Raw genomic sequence first — 17942 nt, forward strand, 5'->3', positions numbered from 1 at the left:
CCCGGCGGGCGGCGGAAGCCGCCCGCCTGGCGGGAACCGCCAGAAGACCGTACCGCGGTCAAATGACCGCGGCGGTCATTCTGACTTTCCCGCTGGGCCGGCGGGCGACCGCCAGAAGGCCGCCCGCCGGCCCAGCGGGAAAGCCCCTTCAACAATGAAGCCGGCTCCGAATGGAGCCGGCGGAGTTGAAGGGGTGCGACGGGTGCAGTGGCACCCGTCGCGATTTTCAGTGTCTGCTAGGCAGACACTGAAAATCATTATGGGGCCCTGTTAGGGGGCCCCTGCACTGCCCATGCCTGTGGCATGGGCAGTGCAGGGGCCCCCAGGGGCCCCACGACACCCGTTCCCGCCATCCTGTTCCTGGCGGTTTTTACCGCCAGGACCAGGATGGCGGGAAGGGGGTCGGAATCCCCATGGCGGTGCTGCGAGCAGTGCCGCCATGGAGGATTCTTTGGGGCAGGGGTAAACCGGCGGGAAACCGCCGGTTGCCCTTTTCTGACCGCGGCTTTACCGCCGCGGTCAGAATTGCCCATGAAGCACCGCCAGCCTGTTGGCGGTGCTTCCTCCGTCCCCGGCCCTGGCGGTCCATGACCGCCATGGTCGGAATGAGGCCCTATGTGTTGTCTGAAGTGTCATAATGACTTTGTTTCTGTTTTTCTTGTTAAACTCTTCGACATTTGTACTTCGCAGTCTGCTGTTTTCTGTTTTTATCTACATGTAATCAATCCGTGTGGCTTGGGTATTTCTCACGTGTTAGGACTGGATCAGGGAAGATGGATGTGGAGGTAATGCTCCGGTTACATGTCGGTAATCTTTATTACTCCAGGTCCAAGTCTTCCCCGATACAGTCCTGAGATTCCCCCTCCCTCCATCCTTTGGGGGCGGGGGTTAATTTAATGTGGTTCCTTTTTTCTGTGGTTTGCTTGGCACTACAGGATGTGTGGTGTGTCTACTTCCCCTTTGCAGTGGCACCTGGGTAACGGGGCCATGTTGGTGGAAGTATTTTGAGTTTGGCTAGGGAATAATGTCTGCCAGGAGGAGATGGAATCTCACGTGTAAGGACTGTATCGGGGAAGACTTGGACCTGGAGTAATGAAGATTACCGGTAAGTAACCGGAGCAGTCTCAGTTACACAACAGCCCTCTGTTTCCAGTCAGGGGCATAACAGAGGCTCCTGCAGCTCCTACAGTGCAAGGGGGGCATGCCTCCAGAGGGGGGACGAACCTTTCAAAGGGGAGAGGCACTGACCCCAAGCGCAAGGAATATCTGTAATGTATTGGAGACTCTGGCACCCATCACATTCTACAGGGGCCCCCATCATTTTGCTTTAGGACATTGTTTCTGTATTATAGGGAGTCAACCACGCGCTCCATGAAAACCCCTCAATCTCAGTCAACAATCACTACACATAAAGAAGGGCAGAGTCTCAAAGGTGGCACACCAAACTCCGGGTTGAGAATCAAAGTGCGCTGGCCAGTAGGCAGATTGAGCTCGGGATAAGGCAGAAATGAACAGTTCAAATTGTTAGTACTGCAGTCGAAATGCACGGCTGTTCCCAAATATAACATATACACAAAAAAGACCCAAAGGGTCACACGGCCCGAGCTGCGTGCAGCGCGCGCGCTTCATCTTCTCCCTTTGATCTCTGCACGAGGAAGTGGGCTCTGAGCCCTGGAAGGCTGGGCTCGGCCTGGGACAGGGTACAGTTTATATACGTGAGCCGATGAGGGTTAAAGATAGCTTCATTACAAGACTGTATTCTGTTCTTTGCCTTAAAAAGATTCCATTACTTCCAGTGCCGAGGCTTGTTATCCACATTTCCAGCCTCCTTTTCAAGATTGCGCTCCATGGCTGCCATCTTGTGGCAACATAGAAGAATAACATGACAAATGTGTTTACATTATTAACGTTCTTCGAAGGGGCTGATGCTGGTGCCTCTGTCGCTTTCCAAGCTTCCCGAGTTCTTGCAGCAAACGCAATTAGGGACAGGCCCGGCCAGTGCTTAATTTGTAAAAAAAAAAAAAAAAAACTAAGTGCCAGGGCCCTCACGAGGCCACCTCAGCTTGCACCACATATTGTCACTGTTAGCGCTGCAAATGGCAGTACCTACACAACTCCTAACCACCACACTGCTAGAAGTGTGACAATTCATTCTGTTTGATGCCTCTAAAGCTACAAGAATGGCTTAGGAGGCGGGTATTAGTTGTTTCCAATGTATATTGAATTAGAAAAAACAGTTGCTCTGCTCATCTTTAAATTAGAAAAAACAGCCCCACCATGTGGCAGCTGTCGAACCCTGGGGTTGGCAATTAATTGCCAGTGCCGAGCACCAGAAACCACCGGTTCAAGTTAAGCACTGGGCCCGGCTCCAAGATTCAGGGTCATGAAGAAGCATGGGTGGGCCATGACGATGAATAAAGGTGTCCAGTGTTTTCCAGGTGTCTGAGAGCTGGCTCTGGGCATGCTGGGTCGTCTTGTTGCGGGATGAGCTGCATACTCGGGGTCGAGCTTACTAGTTTTAACTCTATTTCTAGTGCTTTGCTTGGAAGTGCTTCCTTTATTTTGCTCTCTCTGCCTCGCCCTCCTTTTTTCTGACTTGTTCTCCTTTCTGTCCCCCTTAACCGTCTTTCTTTATGCCTCATCCTCCTCTCTACCTTACTCTCCTTTCTTCCCACTTCCCACTGCTCTTCCAACCCTCTGAATCCTCCCCCTTCTCCCTCTTTTCTTTCACCTCGCCCTCCTCTTTCCATGCCTCACTCTCCTCTTCTCTATCACATCCTCTGGTCTCTCTGCCATGGCTGTCTCTCTCTCTCTCTCTCTCTCTCTTCACCTCGCCGTACTCTCACTGCTCTCCACTTCTCTCTCACCCTTCTCTCTCGCCTCATCATTCGTTCTCTTCTGTGCCTTTCTCTCACTCTCTTCCTCATCCACCTCCTTCTTCTCTCCACTTCACCGCCTGCACTCGCTGCTCACTATCCTTCCTTTTTTTGCCTAACCCTCCTCCCTCTCGTCCACACACTCCTCCTTACCTGCCTCTCCTCTCTGATGTCCATCCTTCCTCTCCACCTACTTCTTCTGTCCTCCTTACCTGGACTGCTGCTCCCTATGGTCAAAGATGTTCTGTATCTGACGGAAGCTTGACATGCTTCCATAGGAGCAGGACTGGTGAGCCAAAAGCAGCCCTGGCACAAAGGCTCAAACCAGCCTGCTCACTATTTCTCCTCCAATTGCAATCGCTCAATGCCCATCCCTGCGTTCCCTCTCTCTCCTCCCTCTCTGATTGCTTTCTCTCTACTTTCACCTTTCTTCCTCTCTTGAAGTCTCCCTGCACTTACTGCAATTAAGCTCGTTGAGCTGGGGAAAGTGACAGTCACCACCAGTGGCCTTGGGCTCTCACAACCAGTTTCCCAGGGAATAAAAGGACTGTCCGGCCGGGCATACGAGCGGTTGTGCCTGCGTGCATGAGTGGACCTTGCAATCCTGCTGCCTTGTACCTGTTCGCGACTGGCAGCTGTCAACATTTTGGAAAACAGTCACACTAACTCCTTGATTATTTAGAGAGTGCTAATCTGCACACAGAATAACTGCAAAGACTTAGGGGCCATACGTATTTTAAGAGATAGTAACTAGCTATGCAAAATTGTGTAGTTCTGGCTAATAACTAATGCTGCCCATTTAGTTTAAAAATTTGCAATAATTGAAAAAGCAATCCAAGATGGCAACTGGTCAGACGTCCAATGTGAGCCCAATGCGACACTTGTCTGCCCTCAGTGGCAAGAGCACAGCTTCTGGGGTTGACGGCTGGACTTTACAATTGGGTGGCTGGCTTTTCTACCAATATTCAGCTGCCAGTCCTTTGAGTAAAATGTATTTTAAGGGGAACAAAGTATAAATGTGCAGCTAATGTGAGTGACTCAAAACTGAGCTCTCTTGTATAAATTGTGACTGCCATGTTCCCTCTTCTTTGCTATTCACCTCCTTTCTCCCAGTAGTCCTTCCTGTTCCCATCACCCTCTCTGGCTCCATCACCCTGCCCACCCATCACTCTCTCGTCTTACCACTCTCCTACCACTCATTCCCTGCCCACCCATATTTTATCATTTGCACATGGATATCCTTCCTTTCTCATCATTCCAACCCTTCAACTAACCTCATTCTCCACCTGCACGCTCCCTTACTCCCTCCCTCTACTCACCTCCCATTCTCCTCTCAGTACAAAACTACTATTCACCCTATTCCCATCCCAAACTTTGCTCATCCTTCTCCTGCTGCTTCCTCCTCCATCACCCCCCTTCATCCACCTATAAACACCATCTTCATCACCTGACACACACTCTCTTCCCCCTCTCTCATCAGCCCTCTCGGTCATGTTCCTTCTCATCCCTTCTGCTTACTGATCTGCACTTATTTCAGCCACCTCTTTCCTTACCAATTGTTTCTTTTATCCCACCTTTCTTTTCTTTACCATCATCTTTCTGTCCTTACACTCTCCTCTAATCGCCCCCCATTTCTCATCTCTGTAGAGGCACTGTGGTGGAGACCCTGGAGCTGGGGCCTTCAGGGCTTGTGACGAAAGGAGACCACCCACACGGATAACTTATAACATCAGTGGCCTATGTGGGTTAAGGGCTCTACCTTTCAGATTGTGCCAAAATATTACAATTGTTTGAAGCTCAAATACGTGTCGTTTATCCAGATCAGGGAGACCTCGCAGCTCAGACTTCTATACTGATGGGAGGACATCCGAGTTCTTTGCAGCACTTGCTGCCCCACTCTTTAGTCGGAAATTAAAACCTGAGTAGCAATATATGAACTTATGAAGCTACTGTTTGTAGGAATGTCTTGGTAGCAGGTGCACGAGCCAACTATATCATCATATAGGCTGAGGACCTGAGGGGATATCAGCAGCCCTGTTATCCATTTCTATCAACCCCTGGAACATAAAGAGAGAATTTGTAGGGAGAGAATAAGTTCACTGTCACTGGTGCCCCAAAATTTGGTTTCTGAGCGCTACCTTCTTTCTAATTGTTGTAGCAGACTCAGCTAGCACTGCTGGTGATTGGGTGTAGGCAGAACAGTGGCAATATGTGTTGCAAGTTCTGCCACAGAGGAGATGCCTCTACTGACCTTTGTACAATGGGAACCTGCACTGCTCCTGCCCATGCTGTGTCTGGATTGTGTTAGTGAACTTGGGCAAAAGTCTTTCACTTCAGAAAAGTCAAAATTAGGGATACTGGCAGTCACTTTCATATATTACCACAAATTAAGAATAATGTCACAGCAGGAAGGAAATAAAACATAATTTGGATACGTCCGAATAGCGGTTGGACCCATAGCTGGTCCTCCCCTCCTGCTAATAATTGTATGTTTTTCAGCCAATTAGATGTTAGCACGTCCATGACTGAGGGTCTTCAGAAAGGAGTACATGAGGGTCTGGGAATATGGCGGATTGCTTCCTGTTTGGTAAGCGTCTTGCGTGTTTCACTCCAGATTGTGCACCGGAGGAGTTTCCCTTTGGCTCTGGTTGCATAGTCCTTGTTGTGGCACTTGCATGTGCCTGTTACCCCACACCTGTATTTTGAGACCATTGACATAGCACGCCTCTCGTTTGGTAGCACATGGCATTCACAAGGCGTCTTCACTTGGCAGCACGTGATGGCTTTCATTTAAAAAAAAATAATTTTGTAGCACAGATTATCGTTTCTCCAGAAATTTCAATGTTGGTCAACGAGCAGACGATAACATATGACCCTCGTAATTGGTTTTGATTTGTTGTCGCCAATATTTTGCTATAGGCAAATTGCCTCTCGTCTTTTCTATTCTGTCCCGAGGAGGCCATGGGTGTAACTAGGCCGAAACGTGTTGACGGTATTTAGATGTGTCCACTATAGATGATATTATCGGACCAAGTGGTGGAGAGATAAGGAGAAACAAATAGAGGAAATTGGGTTCTGATTCTCCTGCTTGATGACCTCTGTGGTGGATTTTTGCATGGACTTAATTTTTGCACACCCACAGGATGAATCACTGAGAGGAGACAAGAGAATAAGGTCTCGTCTTTGAAATTTGTGTCAATAAAATATGTGTTTTGTGCTTATTATAATCTTTAGTTTGACTCAGGGATTGGTGAGTCCTTCTGGATATAATGGAAGATGGCAACACTAAACTGCTCATTAAATGCATTTGCTTGAATAATTCATGTTTCAATCAGGATTGAATGTCTTATTGGACTGAATTTAATTGTGGTATAATCGATCCCAATTTTCCACCATTTTTTACATTTATTTTGGTTGTGTATAGCTCAGGTGGTCTGATTACATAGGCGTACCCCTCAATTTGCAGCTAGGTGATTGGGAGTAGGCAGGGCAGTGGCAGTGTGTGTTGCAAGCGCTGCCACAGAAGAGATGCCACTACTGATCTTTTTATAATAAGAACTTGCACTGCTCCTGCCCAAGCTGTATTTGGGTGATGTTCTAGAACTTGGGCAAAAGTCTTTTCACTTCAGAGAAGTCAAAATGTGGGGTATTGGCAGTCACTTTCGTATATTACCACGAACTAAGAATAATGTAATAGCAGGAACAAAATAAAACAAACCACTGCTAAGATATAAACTAATTGAAATTACATTTTCAATTACTTATTTTGGGATGGAAAATTGTTTCTGCCACATGCAGGGCCACTGGAATTATGCGGCAGAGGAGGCACAAATTATGTGGTTGGTTTCACAAAATTACACAGCAAGAAAAGGCAAATTATGCAGTGTAATTAGGAACATTTTGTGGTAATATTACTTCATTATTTTGCCATTTTTAAACACTGTAACACTGTCCGAAGTCTTCACCTCTTTAGTACCAGTCTAATACCTAAATACAACAGTAGACAACTGAGAGGTGACCAGCTAACCTTTGCACTGTGCACCAACACATGTTGCTTCATTTTTAGTAACTTTTGATCAATTTGAGCTAGAAACAATGTTTTTGTTAAAATCTACAGATTTCTATAACAGATGATGGAATATGTGTTCAATGTGGTAAATCCACAATTATGAAGAAAACATAGTGGCTGCAGAATCACGTAATTCCAGTGGACTTGGCCATATGTCATCTCTTAAATACTGTGTAATGGGAGCGTAAGCATCTATTTGAATAAACTTGGAATGTCACAGGTACCCCTGCTTTTCACATGTGCATGATAACAGTCACCACCCCCATGGACTTCACACTTCCCCAGGCACTTCAAGTAGCCCAAGGCATTGATGTTTTTTATGAAAGTTGAACAATTAGGCTCAGAAAACATGGCTGAAAGCCCACATCAATCATTAAAGAAAAAAATATGTTTTTGTGCTTGTAAATGGGCCTTGGAAGGGCTACAGGGCTACCCTGGGGGGTGGGGGAGGATGGGGCTGGCCAACCTATCCCTCCTGATAGGACCAGGCTTGGTTAGCGCTTAAGGAGAAAGGCGATAGAAAGTGATTAAAAACGCCAAGAGAGATGAGAGAGGGAGAAAAGAGTAAGAGAAGAAGAGAGAGAGAGACAGAACTGATGGATGAACAGAGAGATAGAGATGGTTGTCCAAAGACATGTGATGTTTTGTCATTGTGTAGCGACCATGCATCAATTGATATTGTAAAATCTATGCGCACAAAATGGGTATGAAGGAAATCTATGCATTTTTTAATTGTTCTCTAGATACTGGCATTTTTCAAAATGTGTCCTTTCTTGCACACTGTCTTACATTTGAGTCCAAGGAGGAAGAGAAATTAAGTGATAATGACACGTTATACTATTTTGTGTTTCCAGTGTTCTCCTCATAAAAACATACCACACTTTTGTGGCTGGGCCTATACCTGTGACCTGACTGGCCCCAAAATGCAACCTGGAGTCTCTAAGCCATGAAAATTGACCCATTTTAGTTATGTGCTTAATTGCAGTATTTTAGGCCTGGGTTTGGCCCCATTCAAGGCAAACCTTCTAAACTCAGGCATTTCTGAAAATTAAAAAAACAGAAGAGTCCATGGTGGTGTGTGTACCCCACTGCCTTGTCATACCCAGAATGCCCTGCCAGCCTCGAACTTTGGTTAAAAGCATAAATTTACCTCACATTTTTTTAAGGAAACTACCAGAATCTGTGGATATTCACAACATTTCTTCACCCAGCATTCTCACACTTCTCCCAGTAAAAATTGTGTTGTTGGACCTATCACCTGCAATAAGATAGGCCTCCAAATGCAACATGAAAACATCAAGCTTTCGCTTTGAAAATACACATTTTGGTGATGTGGGTAGATGCAGTATTTGAGCCTGGGCTTAGCCCCCAACTAGGGAGACCTATGATTTCCAGACATTTCTGTAAATTAGATACACAGTGGAGTCCGGAGTGCTTCACCTTCTGTGGATCCCACTGCATTTTCTAACCCAGAATGCCCTGCAAACCTCAAAGTTTGGTTAAAATGAATGCATCTTCCTCCCATTTCTGTGAGGTGAAGTTACAGAATCTGCAGGATCCACAAAATCCCTGCCATACAGCATTCCCACACTTCTCTCAGTGACAACAGTAACCTGCTGCAACCACTGGGTGAAATGCATTTTTCTCTCAATAACAACAGTGACTCTTTGGGACTTGTGTTTAGCCTGCCCAGGTCATGATTATCTTCAAACCGTGCCAGTTACAAATAGCTTTAATACTGTGGCAATTAGAAAAGGGGGGCACCTCTGTATTTTAAGGTAGAAAGGAAACATTCCTCACAATCCTCTCCTCATCACTCCTTTAACAGTATATTTCATCCAAATATCAAGGCATAAACAGATTATATGTGAACACAAATTCCCAGTGGAAAGAGCTCAGTTTGACCTTCTGTGTGGTTAAAGGTTTGTAACTGTGTGGCACTGCCCTGGGCCATTTTTCTTTGAAGGTCAAATGCATTTGTCCTTTCCAAACTACCTCCTGACTTGTTCTGGATGTGAAAGGTCTGTACTGATGTTCCTGTCCTTCCTACTGAAGGAGGAACGTCCTCTCAAATTGAAGGAGATGCTTGGTAGTACCTAGTGGGAGTGTGTGTCACCTCCCAACAACATGTTTTTTTGTGTTTCTACCCCTGTTTGTGTTTCCGTCTTACAATCATGAACACAAGGGGTAGTGAGCCTTTTCAGTGTTTGCCTCCCTGTGGCACATTCTCCCTTCTCAGCAGTCAGAGCATACTCTTCTGCAACTCTAAATATCTCTAAAAACATACCTTTCCTCTGGATAAACCACCCATGTTTAGATACTTGGTGCCATGTTTGTGGGTTCAACAAATACAAAAAATGCGTAAATGAATACAAATTTGGTGGTCACGGTCTAGGGCCACTAACACAGCATACCACTTATTTGATGCGCTACACCAAATATTCCTTGTTTCTAGTTATGTCTTCATGACATCTTATGGTCTGTCTGAAGGATCAAATGTGATGTCTGTAGCTTAACATGAAAATGCATTAGCATATCACAGACCTCTGACAATCCATTACTTGATGCAAAATTCTGACACATGACAATGAGATGAGCCATGCAGACACGGAGTGTTATGCACTCCTATGTAAATCCTCCATGCTTTTTAGTCATGCCCACAGAAATCAGAATTTCTCTTCCAGCAGCATGTTTCCATTTGCAGAACTGACATAACCTGTTCTCCTGGCCCACAGGTCATTCAGCTCTAGAGGAAACCTGTTCTGCACCTTGGTGCCCATAATGCCATGAAGTGTTGCTTCCATTGCTCGAGGAGCTGTAGCACTGTGACGAGTCCGTGTTATTTTTCAGAAGAGGTGGAAGAAGTGAAATAACACAAAAAGATGGGAAATATTGCACATCACAAAGAAGTGTGAAATACTCCAGGTTCACTTGAGGTGTAGCTTTACTGTTGCCCAATGTATTGTCTGCAGCCGAATTTCCCACAAGACATAGGTTGGACATCTGACTACAGAGAATTGTACTTCCCTGCTGCCACTCAGGGATAAACCCAGTTCTGAGTGACAGTAGGAAAACACAGTAATCTCTGCTTGGGAAGCACATCATCTCCTTTCCCTGCTGCCATAGGTCCCAGTATCTGGCCCGCCTCCATTGTGTTCAGCCTGAATTTGATTTGTCACTTTACCCGAGTGTAGCATGATCAGATGACTGTGAGTGGCGCTTTGTGCTTTTAGGCGCTGTGCCTGCCTAAAACTTCAAAACTGCATTTCCCCAGTTCTACTGGATGGATTTTTGTTGTTTTGGTCTCTTTTTATTTATTAAAACGTGTCCTGTTTTTCTAAATTGTTTTAGGAATTTTCTTGTGCTGTGTTTTCACTTTATTTCTGTTTGTGTGCTGCATAAACACTTTAAACTTTGCTTCTAAGTTAAGCCTGACTGCTTTGTGCCATGCTACCAGAGAGTTAAGCACAGGTTAATATAATGACTTTTGTGGTTAACCCTGAGAAAGATTGTAGTTTTGCCTGAGTAGGGCTTCCCCCAACCAATAAACTGATTTCTTACAACTAATAAGAGTAATTTAAGTGTTTGAGTTTCACTGTGGACCCGCACTTATACATATGTCTAGTGTCAGCGCCTAGCCTGCTGCAACTAATCTGACTTTGATTCCTTACCAGTCGGTGTGTGGATCATCAATCACCAGGAGAATTTTGGGCTTGTGGACCACAGGGGGCCCTGGGCTTGCAGATGGCTCCACCAGTCCCGTGGCGGCCTGCGTGGTCTGCTTCATGGCATTGGAGATGGAGCTGAAGATGCTGCTGGTGGAGGAGGAGGCTGAGGAGTTGGAGGAGGACAGAGCTGGCTGCTGCTTCCGGTCCGTTGCCGGGGAAGCTGGAGAGCTGGTGGAATTGTCTGGGCGCTGCAGGTCCATCATGTAGCCATTGGGCAAGTTGGCAACGAAACTGCTGTCTGAAAGGCGCCTCCGGAGGAAATTCATAGCTGCGATGTCTGTGACTGCACAAGGTGAAGGTATTGTTCGCTGAGGCACGTTGAGGTATGCAGTATTGCGTAGCTTCAAAATCTGTGGAGCATGTACTTCCTCATCAAAGGCTCCAAAGGCAGGAACTTATGTGCTCCGCAAACCTGTGGACACAGAAAGAGATGAGGGACTATATTATGATCAGTTCCAATTGACATTTAACGTTGTTGTTCTTCTACCATCAAGGATGGGGCAGCGACCTGTAGACAAGCACTCATCAGGAAGAGCATGTCAGGTCCTCTCCAGGGGAGGCCAGAGCAGACGCCACCCAACAAGGAGCACCAACAGAAAGCACACACGTCTCCTTACCACAATTTACAACATTATTATGAAAACTTTTTCTGTGGTACTAAAGTAGAGAGAATAAATTACACGTAGGGAAAGGGGATATTTAGCAAGCAACGTGGGATTGTGCATTGCTACACAGAGGAAGGGGTACCAAGGGGCAGCAGGTGTGAGGGAGGGTCTGTCGTGGTAACACACAGGCAGGTGTAATATACAACACAACACTGTCAGTGGAATGAGAGAGAATCCACAGGTGGCAATGTCTCTGTGCCTGTCTGGCCCTATCAGATACAAGGAAATCTATTGGTGCATGAAGGGTGGTGACATGTATTGAGGGCTCGCCGGGCTATGAGGTTCTCAACCTTCCCTGTCCTAAAGCAAGCCTTGACGGGGCAGCGCACAATGCTGTAACAGGCACATGCATGGTGTGCTGCTGTGGAGAAAGATGCTCTGCGTACTGTGCCACATTAGGAACTATTACAGCGGTTTCTGTGCTTCTTTTCAGAACTACCTGCCGTTCTTGTGGAATATTAGCCAATATATTTGACAATTGCACTGGAAAATGAATTGTTCACCCCACTTTATAAGTATTCTTTGGGGTGTTTGGCGAGATTTGACTTCAGAAACTAAAATAGAGGCTCTGGCTTATTTGGTGGGCTTGGAAGGCTCATTTTTGGTGCTGGCATTATCATTTTGGGGCAGATTTAAGAAAACTGGTGCTGCATCCAGTGCAGCTCAACTTTTCTTGCGCCCCTTAGTGCCCCCCTAACACCACCATGTGTGCGTTGTATTTGAATATGGCGCACCATGGCGCACGGTAGGGGGCAAAAGCACCAAATTAGTGACGCTATTGATGTACTGTTCAGAGTTAGCAAGAACATTTTGACGCTAACCCTGAATAGTACATAGGGGTCCATTGTAACCAATGGTGTGCCCCCTTTTAGCCCCTGCTCTGAGCAGGCATTAAAAATGCCGAAAAATATGGCGCAAAGAAATCTTTTAGATTTCTTTGCGCCGTTTTTTTGGTCCCCCTTCCATACATTATGCCTGGCGCAGTCATAATGTGGCGCAAAGGGTTACAAAGTGGCGCAATACATGCATTGCACCACTTTGTAAAAATGGCGCGGGGAAAAGGCCACCTTAGCATCAAACAAATGACACTAAGGCGGCGCTAAAGTGGCGAAAGACGCTCTTAAATCGGCCCCTTTGTTTTTTAAGGACTACTTTTCCCTTAGTCTGGCCCTAACCGGGCCCACCCACATGAGGTATGAGAGACCGTGCCAGCACCACAGAGAGGTGAACGTCAATCTAACAGCTAATCCTGTATTCAACAGCATATGAGTTCAACGCAATATAGAGAAAAAAAAACAAGGGCCCGATTCACAAAAGTAAACTTAGACCAAAAGTCTAAGTTTACACCAAAAGTCTAAACTTACACCAAAAGTCTAACTTTACTTGTAGTAAAGTGAGACTTTTAGTCTAAGGTTAGACTTTTGGTCTAAACTTAGACCAAAAGTCTAAACTTAGACCAAAGGTCTTACTTCACTATGATTAAAGTTCGACTTTAGGTCTAAACTTAGACTTTTGGTGTAAACTTAGACTTTTGATTTAAGTTTACCTTTGTGAATCGGGCCCTTGTTTATAACCTTGATATAAAGAATCGATTAAAGTCATAACACTCTTGTAATTACGCGTTCCACTGTTTAACTGTATTCATGTTTGTGACAGTTTGACATACACTCTAAAAAGAAAGGTGTCACCTAAAGGAGATTTTTCTACATATCATTTGATAAATGCAAGCTTTTACTGTTCGGTTCTCATGAGAAGGTATAAATGTATATAAATGAAGCTCAGTATCTGAATTTTGGCCTGAATTCAGCTGATTGAATAACTTTAATAAGCTAAACAACTAACAAAAACAAGCATTGGCTAAGTCAACAGGTCTTACCTATGGGAGCTATTGGCTTTGGTAATGTTTTGTAGCCATGCCTTACAGGAGCCTACATGCTTTGCAATGTGGCTAAAGTTCATTTAAAAAAATGCTATAATGCAGCCAGGGATAATGCGTTTCTTTTAAGTGAATTAGCGCTGGAGACATTATTGCAGCAGCGGCTCCTCCACTATGGTGGAGGAGCGTCACCTCCCTCCGCCAGCAGCAGCCGCTGCAAATCTTTAACAAGGAAAGGATAATAAACTATGTTTATTATCCTTTCGTTGTTAAATGGGAGGGGCCATAGGGGATGACAGGGATGAGGGGGGTGCACTGTGCACTCCCCTCAGAGCGCATTTGTATTTGGCCGGCTGGCTCGGGCCGGCCAAATACACATGGGCACTGTGCTCTCTCCATCCCGGGCTGGAGAGAAAAGGCCTAGGCTCCCAGACTGCCGGGGGGCGCCATGCCTTCCATATAAACAAAGATCAAGACAAACACACAAAAATCCACCCAAGCAGATACTGATGTACACACAAACACGAGTACACAAATGCATACACATTAACACACCCAATAAGCACATGTGTGTGCATACACACACACACACCACGCTAACACCTGCAGGCTAACATGTACACAAACACTCGCTTACACTTGCATGACCATAGACTTGAATAAGTGCACACATATAGATACTCACCACACACACAACCAGCAGCACAAATATTTAACCAGTGCAACTTCAGGTATGGCACAAACAATAGTCACATTCACATATGCAAGACACATGCATGCAAATACTTGCATGAACACAGACTCAGATGCACGTGATTGTTTGCATGAAGACACACACCAACACACACAGCCCAGGCTAACTTATTCATACAATAAAATGTCCTTGTTTTAGACTGACTGATGCTAGGAACCCCTAGCCTAACCAAGATCAGCCTAGTTGAGTATCTGTTGCTGAAAATGGCGAAGCCCTAACCACAGTAGTGGAGGTGATAGTATAAAGCTGTAATGGCAGGTTGAGCTAGAACTGACCACTTAGAGTTCATGGAATGTGGGACAGTTGTGATTGAGGCAAGTATTGTGCTTAGAGACTTGCAGGGCACCCAGCTTTGTGACAATCCTAGCTCTAGGTACTGTTCATTGACCAAAGGGGGGTTTCTACTTTTGAATAGCGCTGCCTGTCATCACGCTACCTAATGCCTGCAGGTTATAGGAAGGCACTGAGAGGCACATTTTTAAAAAGTCATGCAAAGTTGCTGAGCTGCATTCCACTAGAGGGTGAAGCATTGCAGAGCTATATCTACTTAAATATAGTGCTGCTATATAATGCTCTTCCCAAAGTGCAGGCCCATCAAAAGGCTGCCTAGCACACATGCAATGTGTGAAAAGTTAGGAGAAATAAACACATTTCTCCTTCTTAGCTCCTGCCTCCAGGAGGTGGTATTGAATGGGGCTTAGCCCTGTCTACCGTTGCTAGTTTTGGGGCTTTGAGTCGAAATCCATGGATAACAGTTTGGGAAGCCCCATGTACCATCCATGCGACGTCCTTTCAATGCAAAGAGCTCAAATTTTACATTCTGAGAGTCTGATGCCTCTTTTAGAGACTCCTCCTTTTTCGTCCCACTTAAAGCAATGCACACACCTAATCACCTCTCCAACCCACTTTGCAGTCCTACAACCTCCTCTCATACACATATACACACTCAGCCGATGTGACAAACTCACTGCAACGTGACCAGATCACATCTTCGGCTCTCATGCACCACATTCAACTCTTGCAAAAAGCTCACCCTCCAGACACCCACCTGCAGATTCTGGCCTGCAGCTGCCACAAAAGATGGCAATGGCGTTAGCATGCCACGAGTGGCAGTCGTGTGTTATACAAACACTAAACAGCAGAGGGCAGCAGTTGCACACATACACCTGGACATACTCATACATACCCCAGTGCAGATGTTTTGGTAAATGAACACTGACCAGACCTTAATATTCCCTCATTAGCACACCAGAAGCTGCCACTGCCCTCTCTTTACCTGCTCGACACTAGCACCTGATGTACTGCAAACCTGTACCAGATATTGTTAATTCTACCTCCATCGTTTTCAACGCGCATCCCTCTGCATTTATCCCTCACAACTTGCATCGACATCCTCACTATAATGCGTTTATTCTCATTCTAGTTTTCTGTGTGAACATGCAGTTCAAAATCATGCAATGCCTCAGCTCAGTTCAAATAATGTTTTTCTCTGCCAAACATGTCAGCAGCGCTCTCTTACCAACTACTGGGTTTAGCAGCACTATATCAGCTACCATACGGGCAAACAGATACACACGTGCACACACATACACATAAAATTGCGCACACTGTGTTGTGTCGTGGTCTCTAGTAAAGGATAACACTGACTCGCCGGGCATTGTTATTACAAGTAACCGGTGGCGCCCATGTTGGATGGGAGTGGCTGTGTGATAAACACTAGAATGTGTCCAGCAGTACACTACACAATTGAATATATAAGTTGCAAGCATGAGCACACACACACACAGTTTAAAGGACTTACTAGAGAACACTAGACTAGATTTCAGAACTTTGCACTTATGAAAATATGGCCTTTTCGAACTCCGTTGTTCCCACGCGTAGTAGATTTGCTCAGTGTCAGTGGTCGTTGTCATACAGTGTAGTACACACCGTCTGCCACTGGATGGCAGCACAACATAGACTTTTCTATATTACAATTGTTTATTTTTGTAAATGTTCAAAAATGCTGTCTTTAAGAAAAACATGACCTATATAAAGTGATGATGGATGGACTCTGTGAGGTGCCCCACAGCCCTGGGGTGAGATCAGTGGTGCGCAGCGGGCAGAGCGAATGCAGATACCTCAATTACCTAGTATACAAGAACAGAACATATTAGCATCTCTGCCCCTGGGGAGACACTGGTGAGCACAGGTACGGAAGACGTGAGGGTGGCTGCACCTTTGATGATATAGCTGATGTTCTGTGCAGGAACGGGCGTAAGCTCATGGTGCTCCGTGCGATATTAATGAGTAATTGTCGCACAAGTACAGAGTGTGTCGCGATTCCTTGGTGCTCATAGATGTAAAACGTGCCAGGGTGCTTGTGCCCTGCGAGATATCATTGTTGCCGGGGTTCAGAGTTATCCAATCAATCAATCAATCAATCAAAAGATTTATAAAGCGCGCTATGTACCCGTTAGGGTTTCGAGGCGCTGTTGTGATGCCAGACACATGCCTGCTCAGTGGGTTCAAGGGCACACAGACACGTGACGTCCAGTGCTTAATTTGTAAGTAAAAACGTGCCAGTGCTCAAAGCCCTCCTCTTAAACACCTGGCTGCTGCAATTAAATGTGGGAACAAGGAATATTGAGGCAGCGTAATCCTGAAACCATCTTGAGCCTCTTTAATCCATTTACAGTCACTGTCTGCCCCTTCAGCTCATTCTTGCAGCTTTCTGCTTTCTCCCATTGTGCCGCTTTTTCATTTTTCTTTTCCTCCGTCTTTCCCATATGTGTCTTTTGCTCGCAGCAAATGCTTGGGGCAGAAGAATAAGTGCCGGTGCTCAGCACCGGAAACAACAAGCACAAATTAAGCACTAGTGACGTCAAATAAAGGCCACCAGAAAAATCATTTGTTCAGATTTTTCTACCTTTGATCAGTGCTTAAATTGTAAAAGATTAAGTGCTGGAGCCCCAAGTTTTGTTCAGAATCCCGTAGCCGGCGGTACCATAGGCCGGCATGCAGAACCCCAAGGCTGCATTGTCTTGATTCCAGTTCTTTAAATGGGCCGGTACTGTCTGGTACTGAGCACCAGCACTTTTTTATTTTAAGAGCGAGAGTACCTGCACTAGCGGCTGTGTCGGGGTGCGTGGTTCTTGGCGGTGGGGTCAAGTGTTGCTTGTTTCTGAGAAGTGCCGGTACTCTCCAATGAAAATTACTAGGTTTTTCTTGAAAAGTGCAGGTACTCTCTCTCTTAAAATAAAAAAGTGCTGGTGCTCAGTACCAGACAGTACCGGTCCATTTAAAGAACTGGAATCAAGACAAGTGCGCTTTGTAAATATACTGATTGATTGATTCTATTTTTCCATTTCAAGCACTGCTTGATTCCACTTCAAGCCTCTTTAATCCACCGCCAGGCACTCCCTGCCCCTTTATCTGTGATGGATGTATGCATGCCTTTGGAAAGTACAGTAATAGAGCAGTGCTGTTCAGTACAGGGATACATACTAGGGATACATTACATAAGAGATGTAGTGCTGTGCAGTATGTGGGCAGTGGAAGCATGTGCTGGGTGTATTTGTGCTTGTGAGAACTACATTACATGAAGGGTGAAGTGTTGTGCAGAGTGCACATGATGAAAGTGTGACCTGGCAGTGCTTATGTTTGCAAATAGTGCACCATGGCACAATACATATAGGCTACAGTACCGAGCAGTGCACACAGCAAGAATGGGTATGTATGTGATGGCACAAGGCATGGAGGTAACAGTTCTGGAAAAGTGTATGCGCTATGACCATACACTGAGTGCAAGTGTGCCTGTGATGGAACATTACATGGAGGCCCCTGGTTTCCATTTTGTAAAGCTCAGGCCTACATGACGACATGAAAAGTAGGAGAATCCCCCAGACAGATTTGTGTATTGCTGTGAGCTGGGTGGGGCACAATGGAAAAACTCCCCCTGTGCACTTCAAAGGGTGCTTATGATTCAGTAATAG

At 45.6% G+C, this 17942-nt stretch overlaps 1 protein-coding gene across 1 annotated transcript in view; it reads right to left on the reverse strand.

Moving 5' to 3' along the window:
• The window catches only part of SYN3 (synapsin III), a 941464-nt gene that overhangs the window by 780967 nt on the left and 142555 nt on the right, over positions 1-17942 (reverse strand). The window contains exon 2 of the mRNA XM_069227930.1: positions 10617-11085. Within this exon, the coding sequence (XP_069084031.1) occupies positions 10617-10939 (323 nt within the window). The 5' untranslated portion in view covers positions 10940-11085. The remainder of the gene's footprint in view (positions 1-10616; positions 11086-17942) is intronic.

Source organism: Pleurodeles waltl, chromosome 4_1 (genome assembly GCF_031143425.1).
Source record: "Pleurodeles waltl isolate 20211129_DDA chromosome 4_1, aPleWal1.hap1.20221129, whole genome shotgun sequence".
In the NCBI taxonomy this organism is placed as follows: domain Eukaryota; kingdom Metazoa; phylum Chordata; class Amphibia; order Caudata; family Salamandridae; genus Pleurodeles; species Pleurodeles waltl.